The 25,372-nt window shown below is 42.0% G+C and overlaps 1 protein-coding gene across 3 annotated transcripts in view; it reads right to left on the bottom strand.

The window, feature by feature from the left end:
• Nucleotides 1-154: 154 nt before the first annotated feature.
• Nucleotides 155-25,372, bottom strand: part of LOC128451338 (SAM and SH3 domain-containing protein 1) — a 49,689-nt gene continuing 24,471 nt past the window's right edge. Inside the window, exons 1-18 of one of the 3 annotated variants that reach the window (XM_053435131.1) lie at nucleotides 24,183-24,453; nucleotides 12,801-12,929; nucleotides 12,133-12,183; nucleotides 11,661-11,710; nucleotides 9,793-9,836; nucleotides 9,323-9,409; nucleotides 9,072-9,190; nucleotides 8,754-8,855; nucleotides 7,492-7,624; nucleotides 6,486-6,886; nucleotides 5,545-5,619; nucleotides 5,312-5,455; nucleotides 5,076-5,208; nucleotides 4,628-4,797; nucleotides 4,340-4,546; nucleotides 3,806-3,956; nucleotides 3,345-3,476; nucleotides 155-2,038 (exon numbers count right to left, since the gene is read on the bottom strand). In XM_053435131.1, the coding sequence (XP_053291106.1) occupies nucleotides 1,230-2,038; nucleotides 3,345-3,476; nucleotides 3,806-3,956; nucleotides 4,340-4,546; nucleotides 4,628-4,797; nucleotides 5,076-5,208; nucleotides 5,312-5,455; nucleotides 5,545-5,619; nucleotides 6,486-6,886; nucleotides 7,492-7,624; nucleotides 8,754-8,855; nucleotides 9,072-9,190; nucleotides 9,323-9,409; nucleotides 9,793-9,836; nucleotides 11,661-11,710; nucleotides 12,133-12,183; nucleotides 12,801-12,929; nucleotides 24,183-24,251 (3,006 nt within the window). In that variant the 5' untranslated portion in view covers nucleotides 24,252-24,453 and the 3' untranslated portion in view covers nucleotides 155-1,229. Of the gene's footprint in view, nucleotides 2,039-3,344; nucleotides 3,477-3,805; nucleotides 3,957-4,339; nucleotides 4,547-4,627; nucleotides 4,798-5,075; nucleotides 5,209-5,311; nucleotides 5,456-5,544; nucleotides 5,620-6,485; nucleotides 6,887-7,491; nucleotides 7,625-8,753; nucleotides 8,856-9,071; nucleotides 9,191-9,322; nucleotides 9,410-9,792; nucleotides 9,837-11,660; nucleotides 11,711-12,132; nucleotides 12,184-12,800; nucleotides 12,930-16,021; nucleotides 16,179-24,182; nucleotides 24,454-25,372 lie in introns of those variants that run through there. The other 2 variants (XM_053435132.1, XM_053435130.1) reach the window with 2 other exon arrangements.

Below are 25,372 nucleotides of genomic sequence, written 5' to 3'. Positions count from 1 at the left end.
TAAATAATTGAAAGTTATACATCTACTGTAGCTTTAACAATGTTTAGTGTAAAAAGACAATGAAAAAATGAAATACTTTACTAACATCTGGGGTAAATGATTCTTCGGATTCGTTATAAGGTGATGTGATAATTTTGAAAAGAGATTTACTTCATTCAAATAAAAAACTTTATTGATGTAGCAGTGTGATTAGCATTATATAAAGCTCTATATAAAAAAAACCTTATTGATAAATTAATTGCTGAAATGGAAAATACTGTACATTAATTGATATGAAACTGATGTGAAATAGAAAACAAATGTTTAAACTGTTTGTATATTGTACCCGTTTGCCACAGCACCGCTAATTGTCCATTGTGCCAAGAACATTAAACATTTTATTTTCAGAATTCCTGTCATTACTTGAAATTACAAGACACAAGAATCAACACGTTTCTCTTAATAAAGATTTGTCTGGAAACTTCTGTTCTTCTTTATGCTGCTCATCTGTCGGTCAGTGAAGCTTTTGACTCGTCACAGTAGAAAAACATGTGACACTCGAACCATTAACAACACGACTCACTAGAGGGCGCACTTCTACCAACGTCCTTAACTTGACTCAAGCTGCACCACATCTCACACACTCATTCTACATCTTTCAATTAAGTTTCATGGAAATCTGTTCTGATGTTTTTGTGTAATCTAGCTTAAAAAACAACAGACGTACAATCCTTGGCGGAGGCACTAACCAGACTCTATTCAAGCGTCCCAGTGAGTCGTGCCAGCCTCATCCAGGACCCTGACAGTGAAGCAGCTAAATGGAATCCATTCATTTTCCTACAGTGACATGTCAATGCTTCTTCTGTGAAAGTTACGACAAATAAACATTTATCTTCAGAAAAATCGAAATAATGAATAATTGCATTAATTATTTACTTATTTAAACATTTTCTGTTTTGAAAAAAGGCGGTTTCCCTGTAAAGATTGGATTTAGCTGAATGGGGAACATCTGGGACTGTGGTGTAATTTAATGTCACTGTTTGTGATTCATTTGCATTTTCCCCTCAGATCTTTTATGGCAGGCAACAGTGTTTTCCCCCCCAAAATAATATGTGGTTACATTTTCACAAAGTAAGTTATTTGAAAACAAACACACAAAGAAATCGGAATTTCAAACATCTGGAAAACAACAACAACCAAAAAACGGTGCTTAACCAACAGCAGCAATTTACATTCATAAAATCGACACCTTACTGTGCTGTTGATGTCAAGCACTTTCCAGGAGGCGGCTCTACACTCTGGAGTCTCTCTTCCTTCAATGAACCCAGATTTACTGACGGCTTCTTGTTTCTTTGCATCTTCAGCCGACGGGCCTCAGAAGTGGCTGAAAGCGAATGGCCCTTCTGGTCCTCTGAGGAGATGCGGTTTGTGTAGTTGGAGATGCAGGAAGTTTCTGTCAGGGAAGGCATAGAGGACATATTCCCAGGATGACTGGACCTGTCTTCTGGCTCTGTGGGCGGCAGCTTTAGGCGGGTGCTCTGTGTTGTTCCTCCTTGTTGAGGGTTTGGAAACACGCCGCCCGCAGCCTTGTTTGTGGCGGTTGAAGACTGGGAGGATGGAAACAAGGGCAAGAAATGCTTTTGAGGATTTGCTGTTTGCTTCGTGGTCTCCTCAATTGTGGAACTGGGGCTCAGATTCCAGACTTTAGGGTCAGTGAGTTTATTCCTCGGCTCGTTGTGGAGGCCTGACAGGGAGGAGCAGCGAACCAGTGGCTCCATCGCTGGGCTTCTCCTCAGCTCCATGCAACTCTTGCTCCTAGCAATGGTTCTGCTGGGAAGATGAGCTTTTGCTGAGCTCAGGGGTATTAAACTGTTCATGGGGGGTCTTAGTGACGGTAAGACACAAGGCTGCCAGCCTGGGTCACTGTGGAGTAAAGTCTTACTTGGGCCGTTGGAGGTCAGGGTCAAAGGGAGGGCAGGGTACTCAGGGGATGAGAGGAGGCTTGATGGGAAACCAGAGGAGGACCTGCTCATGGACGAGGAAGTCTTTTTGTCCCGTCCTGAAACGAACAAGTGCAGTGTGCGCAGATCATGCAGTCAGCCGTGATACATATTCAATTCCAATACATCAATAAACGTGCTGGAAACGAGAGGCGGATGCGAGAACAGAAGCCCGACACATTAAACTGAAAATGAGTGATTGATGGCAGAAAAGAAGCAAGCAGTCAGGTCTGGTGAAGCATGGAGCAATTTATTCCTCACGCTCAACCATGACAGAAACACACGTCAGAAAATGCTGAGACTTTAGACCCTAAACCCGCCTCCTTTCATTCTGAAGTGTTAGAGTTTACCTTTTCACTGTGTTTAGTCGTAAGTCGGCCTTTCGGTGCATTTACAATTATACAAAATGCCATATTTCAACAAGTACAATTATACGATTTAGTAAATATCTTAATTGCTCTGCAATGTGCAGTTTCCAGGCACATATTAAAATATTGTGCAACGTTATATTTTACCGGACTAAAAAAATATACACAAAAACCACAAACTCTTTAGAGAAATACACTTTTACACGCGTGGCTGATCGGTTATTGTTCTCGAAGCCACATGAACCTTTAGACATTCACAGAAGCCCTCGTTTACAGTTAGCACAACTCTTTGCATCTTTACAATTTTTTTTAGACGTAAGCAAACAACCGCAATGTATGATATAGTTATGAATAAAAGAAGCATCCACAGTAAATATGTAATGCAATTAATGAGAAGAGTTATTTCTATCTATATAAGCCTAGAGGTTTGTTTAAACACTCGTATCACACATCGGTTTCAACAGTCACCCTTTCAGCAAAACACAAACACCCACCACACAACTCACAGGTGCAGATCTATTTGTGAGACTGAGTGTGAACCACGTCTGTGAAGGTCACTGCGGTTTAAAATAATTCGAGTGACATTTCGAGTCCCGTTGCAACAGAGCCCCTTGTGTTATCTCCTCTCTCTGTGTTGAGTGTTATAAAATCTGAAAATGTAATGCTTGTAAAGAAAGGCAAGAAATGTCAGTTCTCAAAAGCACTGAACAGACAAAAAAAAAATAGTTTGACTCGATGATGCAGAAACTGAAGAGAGAGAATGACTCCAAGAAGAAGATGCTTGGGAGAAGAAAAGAAAGAGAGAGAGTGCCAGAAGCAAATGTGACGACAGCAGAGTCTTTTCCAGAGGAGCGTGAAAACTGAAGTTGGCGACTTGGAATGCTCGAGCGTCGAGAAGGACTCATCACCGTGCGAGTCTTTCTAGTGAAGGATGAGGCGGAGGAGGAGGCGGAGGCGGAGGAGGACAGTGTTCACAGGCGACTTAGACTGTCATTACCATTCTCCAGGTTCTCGTTGCTCTCGTAGCAGCCCGAGTCTCGCGGGGAATCTCCCAGGAGGCCGCGCCTGTCCAGGAGCAGCTTCTCCTGTGAGCCTCCGGACTGACTGCCCCGCTCGGGGTCACTGCTACCTGCAAGGCACAACACCACCAGCAGGGGGCAGATGGTCAATACCTATGATCTCAAAAAGAGCCCTCAGTAAATGTGTGTATGGACTGGAAATAAAAGCTATCAGTATTATAACAAAAAGAGGATCACATATAATGAAATATCCACATATATTCCACAGCAACAGCAGGTGACACTTCATAAATAATTTTGTTTGTAACCTTTTGGTCTAAATGAGAAACTTTAAGATTGTACGTCCTAATAAATCCTGTAATATTTCAGTCCTATGTAAATATGACTACATAAGACGGAGTGACTCAGCTTGTTTCATGGTGCTGGTCACCTGACTCACCATCATACTCCTGCAGCAGCTCCACAGCGGTGAGAAGCACTGCTCTGTGCTGGGGATCTCGGATGTTCAGCTCATCCAGATCTTCCTCCTCCAGCAACTTGAACGTGTCCAGATCCTCGTAGCCGTTAAACAGGAAGGTGGGGAGATGCTCCTGTGGGAGGAAGAGACACAAACAGATCAATACACACGTTATCAGAAAGTCATCATTCAAATTTATAGTTATATTATTAAAAAATAAAAATGTTGTTGAATCTTTACTTAAGGAGTAATTCTTTAAAGCTTTAGGGAAATGCAGTGTCCACTTTCTTGCCAAGTTAGATGAGGAAATGAAACTTGAGCTAGCAGACACTTTTAGCTTAACTAACGTGAGAAGAATTGAGCCTATTTTTACAAATAGGAAAAATAAATCCACATTTAAACACAGTTTCTAGTCTTTATGCTTAGATAAGCTCACTGCCTCCAGGTGGAAGCTTTATATGTGTACAGTCCTCTAATTTTTTTTTTTTTTTTTTTAAATCTTATTCTTTTTATTACTTTGAGGTTGATGCGATCGAGCAGCTCCTCCACTGAGGTGGGTTTGGGTTGCCGGGCCCGCCTCCTCCTGCGTGTCTTTTTGGGCTTCGCCTCCTCCTCGTTCAGCACATCCACGTAAATGAACTTGAAGGTGCCGACCTTGCCGTTGAGCATCCCCATCCACGTGCCCATCGGCGGCTTACTGATGATGTCAATGACGTCACCACACTGAAAGGAAAACCACGAGTGAGGTGTGGGTTTATTTAGAACACATCCGCTCATAGCTGGGGATTTTGTAAGTGGTCGCACCTTCAGTTTGAGGGAGTCGGTGTCGTAGGGACTGGGGGTGAAGTCAGTATGAACCAGGGCTCGTCCACAGAAGGGGCCGCGGTACGGCAGCTCGTCCTCCTCCCCGTCCTCTGACTTCACACTCTCTCTGTTGCTGTTGGAGGAGTCAGTGGTGCCCACCGTCTGACCACCTGCACAAAACCACACGGCTCTGTTAGTACTTGAGAATATTTTGAGAGGTGACAGATGTTTTACAAAAAAAGGTTTTGATGATCCAAGAGGGGATTTATCGTCCGTTAAAACATTTGTCTGATAAACACCAGACGTCTGGTGAGCAGGGCCGAGTTGGGCCGAGTTAAAACTAACACTGGAGAATTATTTGTGTTGAATTAGTACACCAAGATCTGCCCACTACACACACACAAAACACACACACACACACACACACACTGTAAACACACTGACTTACTCATCGAACTTTGCCCGCTGAGGGAGCTCCTCAGACTCTCTACAGACCCTCCTGGTTTCAGTTTGGGTTTCTCCAAAGAGGTCGAGTCTACCTGAGGTGAGTGAGGGCAGCTGGATATGCGATCTGGACTCGACTAAAATACAGAGAAGACAACAACAACAAAATATTTACTTATTACCTTCAAAATATTGTGGCAGAACCACAGTGTTTTAATGTAAGATCGGGACTGGTCTCACCTGTTCAGACAGAGAACTTTGGTATCTCTTGGATATGTGTTTTCTCATCGTTTCCCTCACAGACTTGACCTTTTTGCCCAGAGAAATACGCGATGTTGGTGGAGACTTTACTGAGTCTCTCACTCCACCGTCTCCATGTTTGTTCTGAATTACATGCAAAGAAGCAGTAGATAAACAAACACATTCATCTTGATTCAATCGATGGAAATGCAGGCGGAAAGACAGTAACGTACGGTGTTGTCACTGCCGGGCATGACTGTGAGCACCGAGCGGCTGGTCAGGTCAAATCCTCCAAAGCTACAGGCTCTCTGTGAAAACAAAGGGAAACCTCAAATCAGTGATGTAGTTAAAGGGGTCGTCTATACTGAATACATCGAAGTGTTACTGGGCCCAATCTTTAAATTATATTAAAATAAGGCTTCAGGTGACAATTTTTAGATTCTAGATTAATTGTAAACTGTGAAAAACGAGGATTAAAATCTCTAGAAGCCCAAAGTATTGAAGAGCCACTAAACATTCAGTCCCAAGACATCCCTGCTCAGATCCAAGTTGAGTCACAAGTCCGACCTCAATTATTACAAGAAATGAGTGTCACAATTGACAATGAAAAGCAGCAAATGTTCGTCAGGTGAAGCAGCTGCTGGTTCTGTCTCTCCATGACCCCCCAGTTGGCAGTGGGTATCTGACCCAAATGGTCCTGCAGCAGCTCAGGTGACCACAGGTCCACATGAGGTATTCCTGATTTCTTAGAACTATTTACTAACATGTTAAAATTATACGACCATGAACTGAATACCAGACAATGTTAGATCATAAATATGCATGGGAATATCCGTGCAGGAAGACTATCAGAGTGATGAATTGAACTATGGCTGACCTCGGCCCTTCATTTCGGTGCAGGTGGCGGAGCAGTGTACTCAGGGGGGGATTGGTTCAGAGAACACTGTCTCGCTCCAGTTTTGTTGGGCATTGATGTGATTACTGCAGGATTTAGAAAAACGGATTGGAGAGGATTTAATATGTATGATCACTGTGTGTCTGTGAGCAGCTGGATTTTCGGTGATGACTGAGGCATAGGCTTTCCCATGTGGGTGAATTGGGTCTTTCTAGGTGGAGTGTAGTAACTTAAAACTAGGGCTAGACTCTTTTTGGAAGTAGGGGCTCCGGTACTCACCCCGTGGTGGCCGAGTGGGTTGAGGATACGGAGACGGAGCTCTCCATCGGTCACCGAGCGAGTGATTTGGAGCTCCTCCTCATTGCAGCCCTCCGTTTCAGAATACGAAGAGGCACTGCCCTCGCCTGCCTCCCTCGCCTCCCCCCTTCCACTCGCCTCCTGATGAACTGGGCTCTCGCTGGACTTGCTGAGGGCCTGGAAGATTTTCTGGCTGCTGCATGTGTCCAGACTGCTGGAGGAGGGGGAGGTGGTCAGGCTGTCAGAGTCCCGGTCGTATATGAGCTGCTCCTGCAGAGCCGAAGCCAGCACGTCCATGGGGCAAACTGCAGGCTTCTTCAGCACACCCGAGTACAGGGAGGTGGCAGAATCTTCACAGGGAAGACCGTCTGTGTTCAGGCCCTCTGTGTAGGTAGAAAGAAAAGAGTGCATGGGAATTAATTATGTGATGTAGCAGACTCATCTCATGCAAACAAATACACTCTTGGTAAATATCTGATCTATCTACAGTAGTCATGTCAGCCAAGGCCAGTTCTATGGGATGTTAACTTTCTGAGCAAATCAAACTATTTTGGAAAATTACCATAATTATGCAGAAAAAGCATCAGAGAAAATTATACCGACACAGACTCAACAGCAAGTGAAAAGAAATGCTAAACACTGTTATTACAGAGCATATGTTTGGTCAAGCTGTAATTAGATGGAAGAAAATTACTGATATTTTCTCCAGACTCTGCATCACAATCAGCCTTATGGTGGCCCGAGTACACGATTAACTTTTACTACACAGTATGTTCCTGCTCTGAACACCTGTTTGCTTTTAATCTTTCCCATATGCATAGCAAAATATCCACAGACTGAATCTTGAGCACTCAGACACAAGAATCACATAAAACATGAGTGAAAACATTGTTGCGTTTCTGCTAAGACCTAAAAAACTAGGATGGCTGGGACATCCACTTGTGCTTCATGAGATCAAGTCAGTGGTGACGGGGGTGTTTGTCTGTACCCTCTGCTCCAGGCCTCTTAGACTCGTCAATTCTGATCAGCTTCTTCTTCACCTTCCGGGTGGAGTTGACCAGTTTATGGAGCCTCCTGAACGTAACGGATTCTTCTTGATCGTTGTCTGACAGGTCGCAAGGCTGACCAAGAAAAAAAGAAGAAAGAAAACATGAGGACTTTTATTTTGTAAAACTTTTTCATTCTTACTACAGAGCTTTGTAGTTACAAAAACACTGGGGGTTTATTCTTTACTCTCAGTTGTAAGGCCGAATATTTTGGATATAAAAGGTTATCACTCTTTATTAAAAATGTTGCTCTGCTTAATCAGGTGAAGTTCATAAGCTACACATTTGAAGGTATCTTTTAATAATTGTTCTATTTCTAGTATCTCGTATGACAATAAAAAGTATCTCAGCTCTGTACGTACTGCAGATGCAGTTTTAAGAACCAGCAGTGGAAAGTACTTGCAGCCTAATATAAAACTGTGGTAGGAAACCACAGTGCTGACGGGGAAGGCAATGCAACCAGCTGTCTCACATGCTCTGCATCACAACACAGCAGAGAAGGCTTTCTGTACGTGGGAAAATAAAATGTGAGCTGCTCGGAAATCACCTTAACCATAATTAGAAATGATGGTCGGTTAGAAAAAAACAGTGAACACATTTGAGTCTTACTTTTAAGTGAGAAAATAAAGTGGTGACAAGGACTGTTTTCCCCAGCAAATAAAATAAAATGATATAAAAACAAACTAATGGCAACAAAAGATGGTATTCAAAGAGCCGAAACAACAGGGGAGGGAGTGACACACATCACACAGAATGAGAAAGTGATAGGGGAACACACACACGTCACACGCACGCACACACACAAACACAGACACACACAGAGCAGAGAGAAATAGTTGGGCCATCCAGATGAATCAGAAAAATGTGCCCTGAACCTGAGCCCCCTTAATCACCCCACCCGGGCATAAAAGAGCTGCGACCTGCATAACAGGGCCCTGTGCTGAATCCACCCGCACACTGCAGCACAATAGGGGGTTAGCGCTTTGACAGCGATGAATAGAAGTCCGCCCAGTGGCCTGCAGTTGGGAGAGTGCCCTGAGCTGCAGGGCTTTAGAGGGGCCCTGGTTCATTGCCGGGACAGGGGCAGAGGGAGAGAGAGAGAGATGCTGTCAACAGCCCGGCAGCCTTGGCACCGGTAGGTCAGAGTCTCTCAGGCCCGACGCGCTGCCTGAAGTGGTCTTAAACTGGGAGCTTAGACACTTACGCTGTAGCTGAGTGATTCATTTGTGATGGGACTGGAGGGATCGGTCCATTCTGTGGGATCAGACCTGCACGTCTGTCTGTTCTGATTCTCAAACTCCTTCAGCTGCAAAAAAAAGAAGATGACTGTAAACATGATTGTGAAACCTGCCACCTGTTTAGGTTTGTTATTTACCCATCAGCAGCTATACAAATAATGATTTTAAAACTTTATAGATCTGGTCTTTGAGCCATTTCTTCAATGACATCATCCTCCTTTCACAGTAAACTCTGAAAGTTATGAAACAGCAGCTGTAATAATTCAGGATGCATGACTCCATACCCGTGCCAGGGCTTCCTCTATAGAGATCATGTTCTCCTTCACCATCATCATCAGCTGGATGCGCTCTTCGTCACTCATGGTAATTTCACTGGCCACAAAACCAACGACGTCACCTGAGCCTGAGGCAAAAGATCAGAAATGTCACTTGAACAGAATTAAACACAACTAGGTGCTTATAAAAGTTGTATTATGGTCCTGGGTAAAGTGTGTCAACATGTAGAGCAGGTTCTTGTGTATTTAACTCGACATACCTTTTGAAATCTGACGCGTCACCCCTTTCTGTGACTTGCGGAAACTTTGCCAAATAGACTTGCCCTTTCTCTTTCCATCCAATTTTCCTAGACATTAAACAAATATTCAGTTTTATTTCAAGGCAAAAAATACAAAATATAAAACAGCAGAATAACAGAACGGGTAACCAGGGTAGGAGGTAAACAATAATAATGATGATATATTCTTCTGTACACTGCTCTTTAAAGTGTAAAAAGCAAGAAGTTAAGTAATGTTTAAAAGATTCAGTTCACATTGTTGTTGCTATTATCAAAGAAAAACATATGTTGAATTTAATAATCCTTGCAAGCACACACTGGAGCACTGAAGCAAACAAGTCAACAATATTCTTATGTTTTAATATTGCATGAAAGAATATGAGAAGTTACGTCAAACTGTTACTTACAATGAAGCATTTATGAAATTAAGATCACAAGAAAAAACATCTTACCTCCAGATGATCCATCATCAGAGCTGGATTTGTGCACAGGAAACCTACAAAGAAACAAAAATACTTACTTCAATTGAAGAGTTCAAATCGTGAATCCACTCCCTGAACAGACCAGTACCTGTTTTCCAAAGTTATTTTCTTCATCTTCCTTGTTATCTCACCATCTCCCTCAACATGTCTCTCTATCCTCCAAACTTGCGTCAGTTTAAAAAGGGAAAAAAACGGAGCTAAATAGAAATCACAAAAAGCGCACTGTCCCTCACGACAGTGGCACCATAGTGGAGGCAAATCAAAGTAGTCAAAACAGATGAAAAAGACTGGCTGCTCTTGGCTGATGAACAGAGGTCAGTGCTCTACGGCCATCGCAGGAACAATAGAGCCTTTTCATGTCCAGTTGAGGTTTTGCAGCAACAGCAGCGCTAACGTGGCCTCTGCATTCCCTGCACACTTTCCCCCTCCCTCCCTCTTTCTTTCTTTCTCTTTGTCTGTCTGTCTGTCTATCTGTCTTCATCTCTCGGCTGTTTGTTGTGGACGACTGTCTCTCACAGTTGTTTTGTCCGGTGCAGGTCGTGTTGTCCACAGACAAAACGGAGGCCCCCCCCCGACCACAGATCTATTAAAATATCATTTTCTGTGCGTGTTTTCTAAATTAATTATTCTTTTATGGCGTAGTCATTTATTTCCTGACACTGAACAGATCTGGATTTGCCGTCTTGTCATACGGAACCAAAATGATTTATTACTCTGGTTTCACTGAACTAGATGCTTTTTGATTTTCTTTAAAAGACCAGCAGGTGAAAGACACATATATAACAAATCCATCAAAACACTGTTATAATCAAACAGTGGATTATTTTAAGGATTGTTAAGTGAGAGTCTTTCCTCCACTAGATTCCACAAAGAAAAAGATTCTGTGGGAGACAGTGAATATTTTTATGAAAATCTAATTGGCTTGTGTGGCTCTTTATCACAGTAACATTCTCAAAAGGTTTCACATGCTCCCATTTTCCTGCAGCTAATGATGATGTTAAAGACATCACACATACTAGGACTAGAACCAGATAACTCCAACTTTATACAAAATGTAAGTTGTGCATTATGTGAATAAGGGAATATAAACCTTGATCAAAGCAGAGACTTGAAAAAAGGGGAAAATAGGAAGAATAGGAAGAAAATACATCATATAAACTTATCATTTATTAATGTAATAATTATTCCTTTAAATATTTTTACTTTAAAAAATATATTGTTTCTGAGGGCATCAGCTTTCTCAAGCAGTATGTGTTGGCCCCACTAGAGGGCAGGCAAGTGAGATTTCAAGATTTCCTTTTTGTGTTCTTGTTCAGGTTCTGATGACCAGCTGATTTCACAATAACAACGTCCTATTGCTAAATTTTCAATGTTCTGTTTTTGATACTTAATCAAATCAGTACATTTCTTTCATCGTATTCAGCTTTCCTGTGACAAAAAATATGACTAATATTCGAAATCCTTCAAAACAGACAATGGAGGGAAGGAAGGAAGTTCAGAGGTGGTGACACAGAGATGCTTCATAAATGTGACTGGACTCCAGAAGGAAACGCACGTGTCCACAGCGCGACAGAGGTTATACAGGAGGAAACACGATATCTCTGCTTCTATAACTGATATGATTTAAATAAATAAGAAGTATTTAGTCTGTCCCACAAGACTGCACATTATCCGGACAAATTATATGTTTATTATAATCAATTATAGTATTTACCAATACCTAAAATAGTCTCAAGTGTATCTGTACTGTTTCAGATGCTTCGATCTATTTTGTGTGTAAATATGTATTACTATGATGTTGTGGATCTCCAACATCTCCAAAAATAATAACTTGTTACCTTCTTTCTGTCTCTGGAGTGGACGTGGTGCTGCGGAGTCCAAGGGATTCCTTCAAGACATGAAAAAGTGTGAATATAAATAAATACAGAAGAAATGGTGATTGTAAATTATGACCTTTCCAAGAAAGAAACTTTGTATCAGAAAAAGTATACAGACTGAATCATTTAGAAGGTAACAAAACTTGTTATGAACCCTCTTGTTTGTACGCCGTTGCATTTTAAAAATACAAATCTCAGTGGTAGGAAAACCCCAAACACTCCACTGGTCACATTTGACCTTATTTTAACATCTGTTCCGTAACATGCGAGAACAGTCTCAAGGTCAGTCAGATGTTACTTTTTGTTACGATTGGTTTGGCTCAGTACAGTCATGACAAAGCAATTCCTCGGGCTCTTATCAGCCTGTCTGCTGACGCACGGAGGAAGTCGCCCTTCTCCTGAGGTCTGACACACAGAGGAGCTGGACACTCACCTGGATCTGAGAGCGGAGCTGCACTGATGTGGCCGCTGAGTCAAACTTTCCCTGAAAAACACAGGCAGGGGAAGTCGAGGAGTAAATTATAGTGTCATCATAACACAGAAATAGAAATAATAATCGTCTCGCTGAATCAGACAGCCCACACAATGGAATAACAGCGGTGTACACAGCTATGGTCTCTGTTGAAAGATTAACAGGTGTCTAAACGTTAGGGATGTTTTCTTCATTTGGTATTTATATGTCGCATTAATAAGACAGAAGAAATAAGAAATAATTCAAAAATTTCAGTAAGTATTTTGTTGCCAAGAGTTAAAAGTACTTTAATTTCTGTATGTGGCTACAGCCAACAGCTGGCTGTCTACGCTGAGTATAAAGTCTGGAAAAAGGGGGAAACAGCTAGACTTTATAAATACACAAGAATGTGTTAATTAGTGAGTTTTATAGGTGGCAGTAGGAGGATTGTGTCACTTTCTGATGGAGACAGGGTAGCCGTTTTTTAAACTGCTTCCAGACGTGCACCGCACTCCGGAGAATCTCCTGACATTCGTATTTAAGCCTTTTTCAAAAATATGTCAAACTATTATTTCGACAGAAATTATGGCAAAACAGCAAGATGACATGCAGAAAGTACTAAAGTCATTAAGTGATGACATGAAGTTTACCATCTCTGTATCGTTCACCACTTTGCGTTTGCGCAGCTCCTCCATTCTTTCACACACGTCGCTCAGGGAGGTGCCGTAATACTGAGAGTACTCGTGAGCCAGGTCATCAAAGTTCCCCACTGAGCCATCCTGCAAAAGATAAGAAGCAGTCAGACACACGTAAAGATATAAGCACAGACGAGAAGAGGAAAACGACATCCCACAGAGGTTGAGCTAGATGCCATATAGCGTACCAGCGCTGTAAATACTGACCACTGTCATGATAAGCCATTGTTTCAACCTTTAGTATGGCAAGCACTAACACTAACAGACATGAAACAAAGGATAAGGCACCAGGAGAGTAAAAGCATCAGAGACATCCTGCTGTGATATTGCCTCTAACATCGTGGGGTTGTTGTCTTCCTGCCCACTGACCCGTTCCACCTCCTCAGCCCCACTCAGACCTGACCCCCTGGCCAGAGGAAGCACCGTGTGACGCAGCTGCAGCTCTCACTCAGCTCTCCTGCAGTGATCAGGAGTCGGCTCAGGAGGCCACGGCTCAGTCTACCGTAAATCACAAGGAGCGGAGTCACTCAGTCGGATGAGCCTGTGTCTTGACACCGAGCAAAAACTCCTGGATAAGTTTCCTACCATTGTGTGAGCTGAAGGTACGTGCCTTTTGCCATGTGAGAAGACGACAGACGACCTTTATCCTTTCAGAAAAAATGTGCTGAATTTAATGACCTAGTGACATTTGAGACCAGAATCAACTCAATGAGCTGGTGGTTTGTTTCCTTGTCAGGAGAATGACCCCCAAGGAGCATTTTAAACCAGATTACTTTGTCCATCTTTTTGTGCTGCCGGGCAGGTAGTGCTCAGAGCTTTGTACTGAAGGCACCTGCCTGCTGTGTCTGGAGAGGAGATGTTTGAAAATGAACCATAACAGTAAAGATATTGGGCCAGAAAAACACACTAAAGAAGTCAACAAGAGCAGAAAGTCACATTTTAACTATCTTGGTGGTGCAGCGGTTAGCAATGTTGCCTCACAGTTTGTTTGGGCTCTTTCTGTGTGGAGTGTTCCCTTCGTATCTGAGTGGGTTTTGTCCAGGTCCTCCGGCTTCGTCCCTCAGTCCAAAGACATGCAGACTGGGGTTATAGGTTAATTGGAAACTCTAATGTGTTTACGTAGGCCCTGAAATAAACTGGCGACCTGTCCAGGGTGTACCCCACCTCTCGCCCCAATGTCATTTGGATCAGATTCCCCCCCCGCGATATATAGATAATAGATGGATTGAATTCTCCCAATAAAGTTTCAGTGACAGTGGATGTAAACACATGTATTTCCAAATGTGTCAGGATGTTTACAGGCTATACACAAGCTTTTTTTTTCAAACCTATGAGCTTTCTCCCCAGCTGAGATATAACTTCTTTACAGTTTAGTTTCTGTCCTTCTTTTTGTCTGTCTGTCTTTCTCTTCTGCTTTGTGTCTGGGTGCACATTTTGATTTGCGTAACAAGCTGCTGCTCTTACAGAGAAAAATGTGATGAATGAAGTTGAATTGAACTGAACCTAACTGAATCAAGTGTCCAATTATACAGTAGGTTCTGCTGCTGTGTGAGCAGGAGCTGCGAGAATAAGTGAATCATGACATACGCAACGAATTAAAGACAATATAACAAATAAAATAAAAAGAGATTTGACTGTGCGTAATGCAACATGAGGGAAGTCTGTTACACATAATTCTTAAACACTGGAAGAACCAAAAACAAGTTGTGTCCGACCCTCAGTAACAACTACCCAGCAGACTGTTTAATGCATCATTATCACTACCATTATTATTATGTTTAGGTCATGCCACAGCCTGAAGGTATGCAAATTAGCCTCTGCAGTGAAAAGTAATACTGTGGGGCTCACTTGTCTCGTGGCATGATAGACTGTGACAGGCTCAACAGTCCAGTAAAGAGAGCCATTCATTTGGTAAATGACGTGCCCCGGGGTCGAAAGAGGCCTTGAAATCTGGCTGCTTTTCATACAGTCAAGAAAAGAGGCTGAGGCTGACTGAGACACTCTGCGCTGTGCCTGGCTGCTGCAGCTCCTCTGCCTCAGTCGGCCGCTGATCCACATAAACAGCCTATTGTGACACGGCCACATGATATCGAGCACCTATAAGACATGGCTCCTGCATATGTCCCCCTTTACAGATGAATGTAAACACAGCTTATGCATTTGAGCAACAAAATGCCCCCCCAATTGTTGAATCAAATAAACAACACATGTGCCGTTCTTGTGCCAGAACATCTTGCAGAACGGTTGTTTCTGGGGGGAAATATTCCAGCGTGCTTGTCTCCAAATTAATGGTCTGTAAGCCAAAACTTCAGCATGGGACATAAACCACAGAGGCTAGAAGAGGAGAGTGCAGTGTCACATTTCTCAGGCGCTGAGCATCTCGTAGGCAGACAAAAGATCCACATGTCCCCAGGGCCCAAATGGGCTAATGAGTGTTTTTACAGTTTCTGTGTCCCGTCTCGTCCTTGAAGGCGACAAGAACTGGGTCACAAAGTATCAGCAACTAATTCCTTTGGATTTATGCTGCTTTGAAGCAGAGCAGTCGAAAGCAGCACTGGCCTCAGACATCAAGACCAAGATTATCTGAAGCTTTATAGAGCCACATTTTCCTTGATTGACAACTGCTCTGATACTAAACATTCAGAAAGAATAAACATGAATTCAGTTTGTCAGAAACTATCTTCCGCAGTCCACATCTGGACTGATCTGAACATTTTGGCCAAACAGAGATTTAATAAAAACCAAATAGACTGTAAAGTATGATTATATCCCATTTGTCGTCCTTATTTTGGTAAAAAGGAATCCCAAGTTGAAAACCATATCAAACACATGTACTTCAAAAAGCCTCGTCATTCATCTGTAAGTATCCGCAAACTTTATTTAGATCAACTGTCACTTTATGACTTTAGTTGAGTAGAATATCTCATTTCATAAACATCACTGACTTAAAAGACCAGAGTTCTTAAGCAGACTTCTGAATGATGTTTCAAAAGATCACATGAGAACAATCGTTTTTAAAGTTAAGTTTTTCAAACGCAAAGCTTAAGATCAACTCACAAAGTTGTCCTTTCAAACATGTCTAAATAAACAGACATTTTCCCCTTAATGAATCTTCAGAAAACGACCGGTTCCAACCAGAGGACCACATTCCAGTGCAAACATAAAAATACACTCACCACAAACCGGCAACTGGCTGCCAACAGTAGCTCCCCCAGCACTAGCTGCTCCTCGGCTCCTCCACGCTGCAGTAAGTGAAGGGCTTAGTTCTGAAACTCAACTGAGTTCAGCGAGAGGGGGACGAGGACATCCTGAAGTGAAGGGGAGGGGTGTTCACCACGCTCAGATCAGGGGGAGTTTGGTTGAGGGACGGCTGGGGGGGTTGGGGGGGGGAGTAGCAACCACACATGACGCTGCTGGGTGGGGCTGTTCTACCCTCTCCAGCTGGAGTCCACAGGGACCGGCTGACTCACATGTTCAAATAAACCACCACCTCTTATTGTGTGAGAGTGTGCCTGAGTGTTTATGTCTGCAGGAGCCTTAAAGAGATGCGTCAGGCCAATATGGTTTTTATAAGAGATGTTAAATATTGACCGATGATGCATCACTCTGCCCATATGGAGAATTTCTTTCTTTTCAGTTGGGCCTTTTCTGAAATGAACACACACGTATGTGTGTATTTATGGGAAGTGTCAGTAGGCTCCAGCCCCTGGAGCTCAGACTGTGTTCAAGTTGTTGTGGGGTAATTTCAACAATGTAGTCTAGGGGGCATGAGGTTCTTTAAAGGTAACAATACAAACATTAAAATCTGCTCTTTAGCAAACTGGTAGCTACGACATCTTTGGGTCAGGCATGAGAAAAAAAGGGCAGAACGATTGTTTTCCTTTTGTTTGTTGAGAATAAAACAAACTAAACTAGAATGCACTCCATAGAGCTTATACCTCCGCCAAGGCCTTTAACTCCATCCAGCTGCTCCACGTTTCATAAACTCGTAGATATAAGTCCCCTAAATGTGCTTGATTTGTTTAAATCAACATCCGTGAATTATTCTCTCAGAAAATGGTGAAAATATAAAAAACACACGGATCTCGCACATTTATACAAAGGGAATACAAATCCCTGGATTCGCCCCCTGATCCAGATCCGCAGCACAGTTTAATGGGTTTATGGAGGTTATCAGAGGACAATAAAAGTCAAAATGTCAACTCCTCGAGTACATTAAATCAAGTTAGAGGAGTGACTGATGCCAGCTGCCATTGTTCCATCTTTTCAAGTTTGTGTGGTTTCTCGTGAACAGAAAATTTTCATTCGCCACTGATCATCAAACTGCATTTTGAAAGTCAAATGTGCCAACATTATTAGTTTGATATATTCTTATCAGTCTGAATTTTATCTTGAAATATCAAGTCTTTACTCAACATTTCAACTTTACTCATGAAATGAAGAAACATATCGAATACTGTTGCCATTGTAAAAACATTACAAATGAATAATATGATCAGTTTTCTTGCTTTCTCTCTGCAGTCTAGCTGCTGCTTGTGGAAATCATTTTTTGATTTATTCGCAAACATCTCTCTCTGGGTTTTTGCCTGGAGAGTGTATACATCATAAGACTAAAATAAACCTCGGCAAACAAAACAGCCAAGTAGGTCAAACCGAATATAAACATTGACAACGAGGTAGGTCTACGGCGGCTCACTCAGTCCCATCCCTCCTGTCCCTCTTTAACAACCACCTAAATATATATAACAAATAAATAGTACAATAAAATATTCTCTTAAAACCTGACCAACAACATGTCAACTAATTAATGTCTGAATGTTGAACAGACATTAATAAGTCCTTTGAATCAGAGGCTTTTTAAACCCAACATGTCTAAGTACCAGCAGGTGGCAGCAAATAGTAACTCAACATCAATGCTCATCAGCTTCTTACTGATGAGCCAATGATCGACTGCTATGGGGAGCGATGGGGAGTTGCAAAGTGAAAATTGATATTCAAGTGGAAACTAAATATTGATTTTCAACCCGCAAAAGAAGGGAAGATAAGAACACATCTGTGAACCAGGTAACGGCAGATATCCTTTTACATTTCAATCGAGCTTAGCAGCAGAAGTTACAGAAAATCCAGAAGAGCCAGAACCAGAAGAAGCAGCACCAGTAGGGCTTCCCTCTTCTGCTCACTGCTGGAGTGTTTCTACACATCAACAAAGGCATATTTACACATCCTTGAGGCATCAAGCAAGTATCAAGGGTAGTGACCTGGTTTGCTTGTAGTATTAGTGAGATTAAGCGAGGAAAAATAACCCCTCAGCATCTTTGTCTAATCGCCTCTAATCTTCATCTTTAGCAACTGACCAGTGACACCAGAGCAGCGAGCGGAAGCAGCAGGGAGTAACAATGCCAGTGTCAGATCTGCGGCAGGAGGCTGCAGATTATGTTGAGCTGCAGATGGATGGCGGAGGTGGTGCTGGGGTGCGTTCTCTGCGCAGAGCCAAAGGGCCCAGGCAGCTCATGCCGCAAAGGGCAGCTTTCCGCCTGGCTACACAGCGGTGTTCTGCACGTCACCTCAGAGCACAAGGGGTAGCGTGGAGATGGGACGCCATTCCTTCCTGTCAGCCAGGCTTCTTTACCGTCATCATCAGGTTCCCTGTGCTGACCTGGAGCACTCGAGATCCCTGTCCGAGTTTTGAGCCCCACAGAGATCGTCCAGTGCTCAAAAGAGACACAATACGTACATTGCCTATCAGAAAATATCTAATATTCTGTGTTTGAGCCAAATTCTAAGGGAAAACCTGACACACATTTTGTATTTTGCAGTTTCTCTGATGAGGTTTTGTATGTGTTACTTGAGGTTGTTTTCTCAAAGCAGGTAGAGCCATGAAATCATTCAACAGCATCACAGGAAGTGGAATCACATGCTCTTGATGTGCTCTGCCCTCCGAACTGTAGAATCAAATCAGGCTGAATCACACAAGTGGAAATGTTAAGGACACAAGGAATTTACATTTTTGTCTTTGACTTATATTTCCTATTACATTCACAGTATATTGTATTCATTTGATTTTACATATTATGGTTGATCAGATAAATTATTCATAATACTGTATATAATAGACATACCAAATGCATTATATTGTACTATGTCACTTTAATCTTTTATCTTAAAACTTGTATCGATCCCCTTAAAAACTTTGAAATTCTACTTAATATCCGTGCACAAAATATTTCCCCACATGGACAAAATATTTCTTAGGCTACAAAACTGAAATTGCAGAGAATGTTTTACAAATTCACACTTTCAGATACATGAATGCAATTTGTCTACATGCACACAAAAAGTGACACACGACTGCAGGATGTTTGAATAAAATGAATTGTTTCAAAAGCTCAGGATAATAATGGCCCCTCTTTTTGACTCCATGCAGGGCTCCCTTAAGGGAAAAATAAGATCAGTGGACGAGCTCAGCCATTCATGTCGGAGTGGTAAGTGGATTGTGACAAGTCCCAAAAGAGAGCTTGACGAGAGGGGTCACATTGTGACATGCGTGGTGCCAGTCAAAGACACACATACTGCATATAGAATACCTCAACTTGTCTGAACAACATGAGCGAGGTCTAAGATACACAGCTCTGCTTCCACTTTTCAGCCTGTCACTCACTGAGCCACTTTCTCTCACGACTGACAGAGGGAGAGAGAGAAGACCTGCTTCGGTGCACAGCTGTAACGCTCTCATTCTGAATGAATTACAAGGTTAGCAACACAAACTCCAGACAAGGATAACTACGTAATGATTTTCTCAAATGATAGACATAACCAAAAATAGGAGACAGCTTCCAAAAAGCAAATTAAAATCTACAAAGGTTTCTTCTGCCATGCAGCAAAAAACAATGAAGATCATGCCAGAGAGGGAAACCAGCCAGAGGTCCAGATTAAAAAACGGATGCAAGTGAAACTCTAAAGAAGATTAAAGGGGCAGACAGGAGGCACAGGACAGACCTTTTGTCCACAGCTCTAAATCTTGCAAATCGGATGGGGATTTTAAACATTAGCTTTAGACACGTAGCCCAAATTTATATTCAGGACACTGTCGTCTCTAAAAATAAAACTCAGCATAACAATTGGCATTTTGGAAATATATATATATAAGGTTTTTTGGGGAAAGTATCCAGTGGATTGTGCTGGATCTTATCTTGTTTGGAAGGATGCAGCTTTTGGTTTGTCCCCATTCCTTGAAGCGTGTGTAATTCAGCAGTTCAGAGATCAATCTGTGAATCATCTTCAAATTTCAGTTAAATTACATGCATGGAAATCCTGTGCGTATTAAATCCCCTCTGGACGGCAGAGGGTTTTCATGGCGTGGGCGGCCTGTGGATTGTTCCCATTCCTCGGAGCATGTTTAATTCAGTGGTGCTGAAAACAAATACGTAAACCTCCCCTCTACAATTCCACACAGTTCACAATTAGAAACAGCATGTGTATTCACATTTGTCATGTGGGCTCTGTGAATGGTTCTGGGTTCGTTTGTGAAGCAGCCTGTGGATTGTTCAGGTTCCGTGGACCATATTTAATTCAGAGGTGCTGAAATCAATTCATTTGCCCATCTCCCCCATGCTCGGGTAATTACCCTTCTGTGAGAGTGCTGCCATCCCCTGAGAACAGACTGCCAGCTTGCCACGTCTCTGGCAGTTTCATCAGCCCTCACCCCTCACAAGACCACAACATCCATGATCCTCCTGTGAGATACAATGGAGGAGTCAAGGGCAGCTGTCAATCATGAGACGTGAGGGCACAGGGGCCCCTGAATGAGGCCATTCTACGGGGTTTCAAAAACAAGTGAATTGTTTCGTCAGGAAAGAAAACACCCGCCGGACATTTCTCTTTTGAAAGGTTTTGTGGGAAAAACGTGCTAAGGAGCCATTCACTTAACTTTGAAAAACAGCATGGCAACAGTGCATGGTAATAAGTGGGCTGAAGAAAATACAAAGACTTCACCTTTCAGCAGAGATGTGACTGATGTAGAGAGTTCAACAATGGCGCCTATGAATAGATTTCATGCAAACTAGGCAGTTTGGTTTCTGCATTTCATACTCATTCATACAAAGTGGTACAGAGTAGACATCAGCCAGTTTTAAGCCGGCAGTGACACAAGCTGTTTCCCAGACACCGACCAACCAGAGCCGTCCTTCTAATCCGCGGAATTTCATGAAATCTTACTAAGATCTTTGTTTATGTTTTTTCCGAGCCAGCGTCTCTACCGGAGAGACCAGTTGTACCTCCGCTGATTCTCTGATCTGATTCTCTGGCTGCTTTCACACATTAACTACCAACATTACATTTTCTAGACATTACCCAGAGGGGCTGTATGTGTGAACGCAAATGTCTGAATCCGCTGAACTGCACATTAAACGGACTTTACTCTGCCAGCTTCCTCGTGGTAAGTCCATGTAATGTCCAGTAATGTGTGAGTAGTCGTGACATTTCTAGCCCTCGTTCCTGCAGCACAGCTGAACCGCGCTTGTCACCTTCATGCTCTGCACAGATCCCACAGCTCACCTAAACCAGACAGAGCATTTACAATAGATGAGAACATATCACATGGACATTACCAGTTTGTTATGCTGCATGTGTGAAAGGGCAACCCCAGACAATGCTGAAATGTCTCTACAACAGCTTTTGAGAACTGCGTCTTTACACCGCCGGGACATTCAGGCGAACAGGCTCACTTATTGCACACGCCCCTTTTGACAGCCATGGACATCCCAACCGAGCTGTGGACAACATCTCCTGTCCAACTCAATCTACCTCCTCCTCCTAACTCTCAGATGCACCATCTCCTCCTCTGTGGTTCAAAGGACAACCACCTCCCAGCCAGTACATCCATTAATGGACGTTAAATGCAGCTAGCCAACCGTGCTCTGACATCATAAGAATTGCATGAGAATCCATAGTGAACCTGAAAACCCATTAGATAATACCTCAACATACAAGATAGGTCAGAGATCTATGATGGATGAAATTCTCGATCTGCTTAGCATAGTGTATTAAACATTAATTTCCTAAAGCTCAAATATTCCCATATATTGGTAAACAGAAGTTAATAATAATTAATGCTGCTACAGTTTCATATACATACACATAAATAATTTCACTAGGACAAGATTCCTCCAAGATGCACTGCTTCAAAAGTCAACATAACTGATTGATTAAATAAACAGTACATATCATGGCTGACCCAAATGCTTCAAAGCTGTCTGTTGCCATGGTAATCAGCATCCAAATCAGTTTTCAAATGCTACAGTCTAAATATGAATCATCATATCTGCATTGGCACAAAACCCAATAGTTCATGAAATGGTGAACAGGAAGAATGGATCAATGTTAATTAATCTGTTAGATATCTTTAATTGTATGTGATTGGTTTTATTCATCACAACTATCAACTAACTATCGAGATGAAAGTCAAGCATCTGCAAAAATCAACCAAATTAATTGAGATGATCTCCAAATCACCAAAAAAGAGGAAGTTATAGCTTTGTCCTATTGCAGCATCTAAAATTGCTGCACGCGATCCAATGTATAGTGTCTTAGCCTGACTTTTGTCCCATCTCCCACTCCCCCACACTGTCAAAGCCTAGAATATTTGATGGTAATTCTCAATGAAGCCTCCAAGCCCCCAAAATGGTATTCGGGACGGGCCTACTACACACTGACTAATTGGAATTGATCTCTCACTCAATATCTGGCTCCTTCTTCAGGCTGACATCTGGCCAAGTGTTAAAACATCCTCACAGCCACATTTTGCAATCAATCTGCTGCATTGAAGTTTTATTATCAATAAAACAGTGTTCACTTATAAATACTGCAGAGGTTGCAACTACTCTGTATAAACACGATCCTCGTGATTATGTGTTAGGCCTATAAACAATAAAATGAAGTGAAATCCTTTGTGAAGATGAGCTTTTACAATGGAGATACATTTACAAGATCTGCAATATTGTAAAAAATAGGGGGAGTATACTTCCATCATGACCAAACAGTCCCCTTATGAAAAATCATGTTCTTCCCTGACACATATCGCATCCTTTAACAAAGTTGTGTAGTAATCAGTCCAGTAGTTTTTGCGTAACCCTGACAACTATCAGACAGACAAACAAACTGGGAGGAAAACAAAACCTTAATAGAGTGTGTGATATTTGTACCTGCTTAGCCAAGAAATATCACACATTTTAATAATGTAAAGTGCTTAAACTGTTCAAGTCAGACATACGCACAGACATTAGCACTCAAGTTAAGCAAATTCAATAATTAAATTCATGCATTATAAACCATATGCCTGCAGCAGGCTATACATTTCACACAACACATACTTTGGTGCTTTAATGCAATTTAAATAAACTAATACAATAAATGATTTTAAAAACTGCTTCAATTTCAGGATCTAGATCTAAAGTCCATATGATAAAGGGTTAAAATATGAATAGAAGGAACCCTGGTGTTCATAAAGTAGTTAGTGATTCTATAACTAACCAAACACTATTTAACATTACATCATGAAAACTTTGATAATCTACCTTTACACACAGGCAAACTGCCGGGATTGGTCAAGTCAGTTGGATTTATTTAGTTCAGGTCATGTAATTGTAGGAAAGTCTTGAACTGATTGAAAGCTCATCCGGATCTGAGCCTCACCCTCTCGGAGGAACGGCGAGCTTCGATGGCCCATGGATCGTCTTCTGGATTGAAAACCTTTACAGCTCACGTCAACCATGTCGTGCTATTTCCTGTCTTTTACTCTCCTAATTCATAACATTTAGTTTTCTCTCTTTTCGTTTGTTCCACTTCGCTCCCCTTTGCTTGTCCTCATCACTCTCCCTTTGGTCCTGATGTCTTTTCTCCTTTACTTCCTGTCACCCAGTCTTCCTACCACTACTGTTGGAAGCCTCCATTTGCTTCATGATGCATGAAAAAAGGTATTATCTTGTATTATGTCAGAGATTGTACCCTGAGAGCTTCTAAATTAAGACTCTGCATTTTGAATATTGAATGTGGATAATAAAAATAGACGATTCATACACAGGTGTCTTGTGGTTTAGTGAAAGCTTTTTTCCTCCCGAGGTGAAATAAAGGCCACGACAAGGTGGGGGAGGAAATAAGACAAAGAAGCAACAAGGAGAAATGCCAAGTGGTGATGAAACTTTGATATGGACGGTCTACATTGATGGACAGTATTTCTTATAATGAACAGATGAAATGTGAAATGTTTTGATTGAATCTAGTTGATGTTAGACAAATATCAGGAAAGTATTCGGAATTTCATAGGATGACGATTGCACTTACCCAACACTCCACCAGACAAGAGGCTTGTTTAAATGCAGACTCAGGCTCCTGTAATCCTCTCTGCTGCATTTGGCAGAGTGATAACGTGTGCAGGGAGATGACCCTCAATTAAAAACCCTCGATTACTACTGAAATTGGAAATCGACAGACGCCAAGGATTTGGATCAAGATCAGAGTAGCTGTCAGACTCCACACAGAGGTTTTATCTTCCTACGTGTATAAAATATCTAATAAAATCCCACTGTTGGTTTTTATTTGCTGAGCACATCCTGAAGGCCTACCTCTCATACAACTTCCTTTGTCACAGAAATGCCTGTTCCGCTTTTGGTTTCAGCTTCCTATCATCCGAACATTCACATCCTGATTTTAAGAGTCCCTTTTTGGTGGACAGTAAACACAAAAATAATTGCTATCAGACGTACGCAGACTGACGGAATTGAAAGCTGAGTCTCTGACAAATACAGAAAGCTGAATATGTTTTTCTTCCTGTTTAGGTTTGTGTGTCTGTGAGTGTGTGCGTTTGGATTACAGGCACTACTGAATTCCCCTAAATGTCTTTCCACTCGAGCAAACATGTTTGAATCTTCAAATATCAGAGCTGCAGTATTGGTTTTCTAGTAACGTGGAGCCCGGCTGAGCACATTTTATCTCCTTCCAGTCGCTCATCCATGTGATTTCAGTTAAGCAGCTGCGGCTACATGAAAAGGCTGGCTAATTATTTATCAGAGTAGAGAGGGAGGCAGAGGAAATCGGGTCAAAACAATCCAGCTCTAGATTGGACTGAGACAACCGACTGGAAATTCAACAGGTATGAGCGTGCAGCAGACCCGGATGTCGTGAATATAAGCTGCACTTAGATTGTGTTCCCCTGTCCCTGGTATACATGGTTATTGCTTTATTTCACTGTTTACAGGCATGTGCAGTGTAACATCATCCGACCAGCCAACATGACTGATCCTGATCATCCTTTCAAAATTATTCCCAGAACCCAGCATGGTTTTTGCCAAAGTGTAGTTTACATGACACTCTGACAGTTGTTGGCTATGTTTGCATAGTCTGTCTTATTTACAAATCAGGGATCAAGGTTTTAGAACAGAAGTTTTTCAGTAATTCCTCAAATAGTTTTTTGGTGTACCGTTGTAGACTGCTCAGAAAATGAAAGGGTAAATTAAGGTTTGAGTCCTTGTTGT

Source organism: Pleuronectes platessa, chromosome 11 (genome assembly GCF_947347685.1).
Source record: "Pleuronectes platessa chromosome 11, fPlePla1.1, whole genome shotgun sequence".
Lineage (NCBI taxonomy): Eukaryota > Metazoa > Chordata > Actinopteri > Pleuronectiformes > Pleuronectidae > Pleuronectes > Pleuronectes platessa.
Note: the sequence above shows the minus strand (reverse complement) of the source record. Positions and strands in the feature narration are given on the sequence as shown.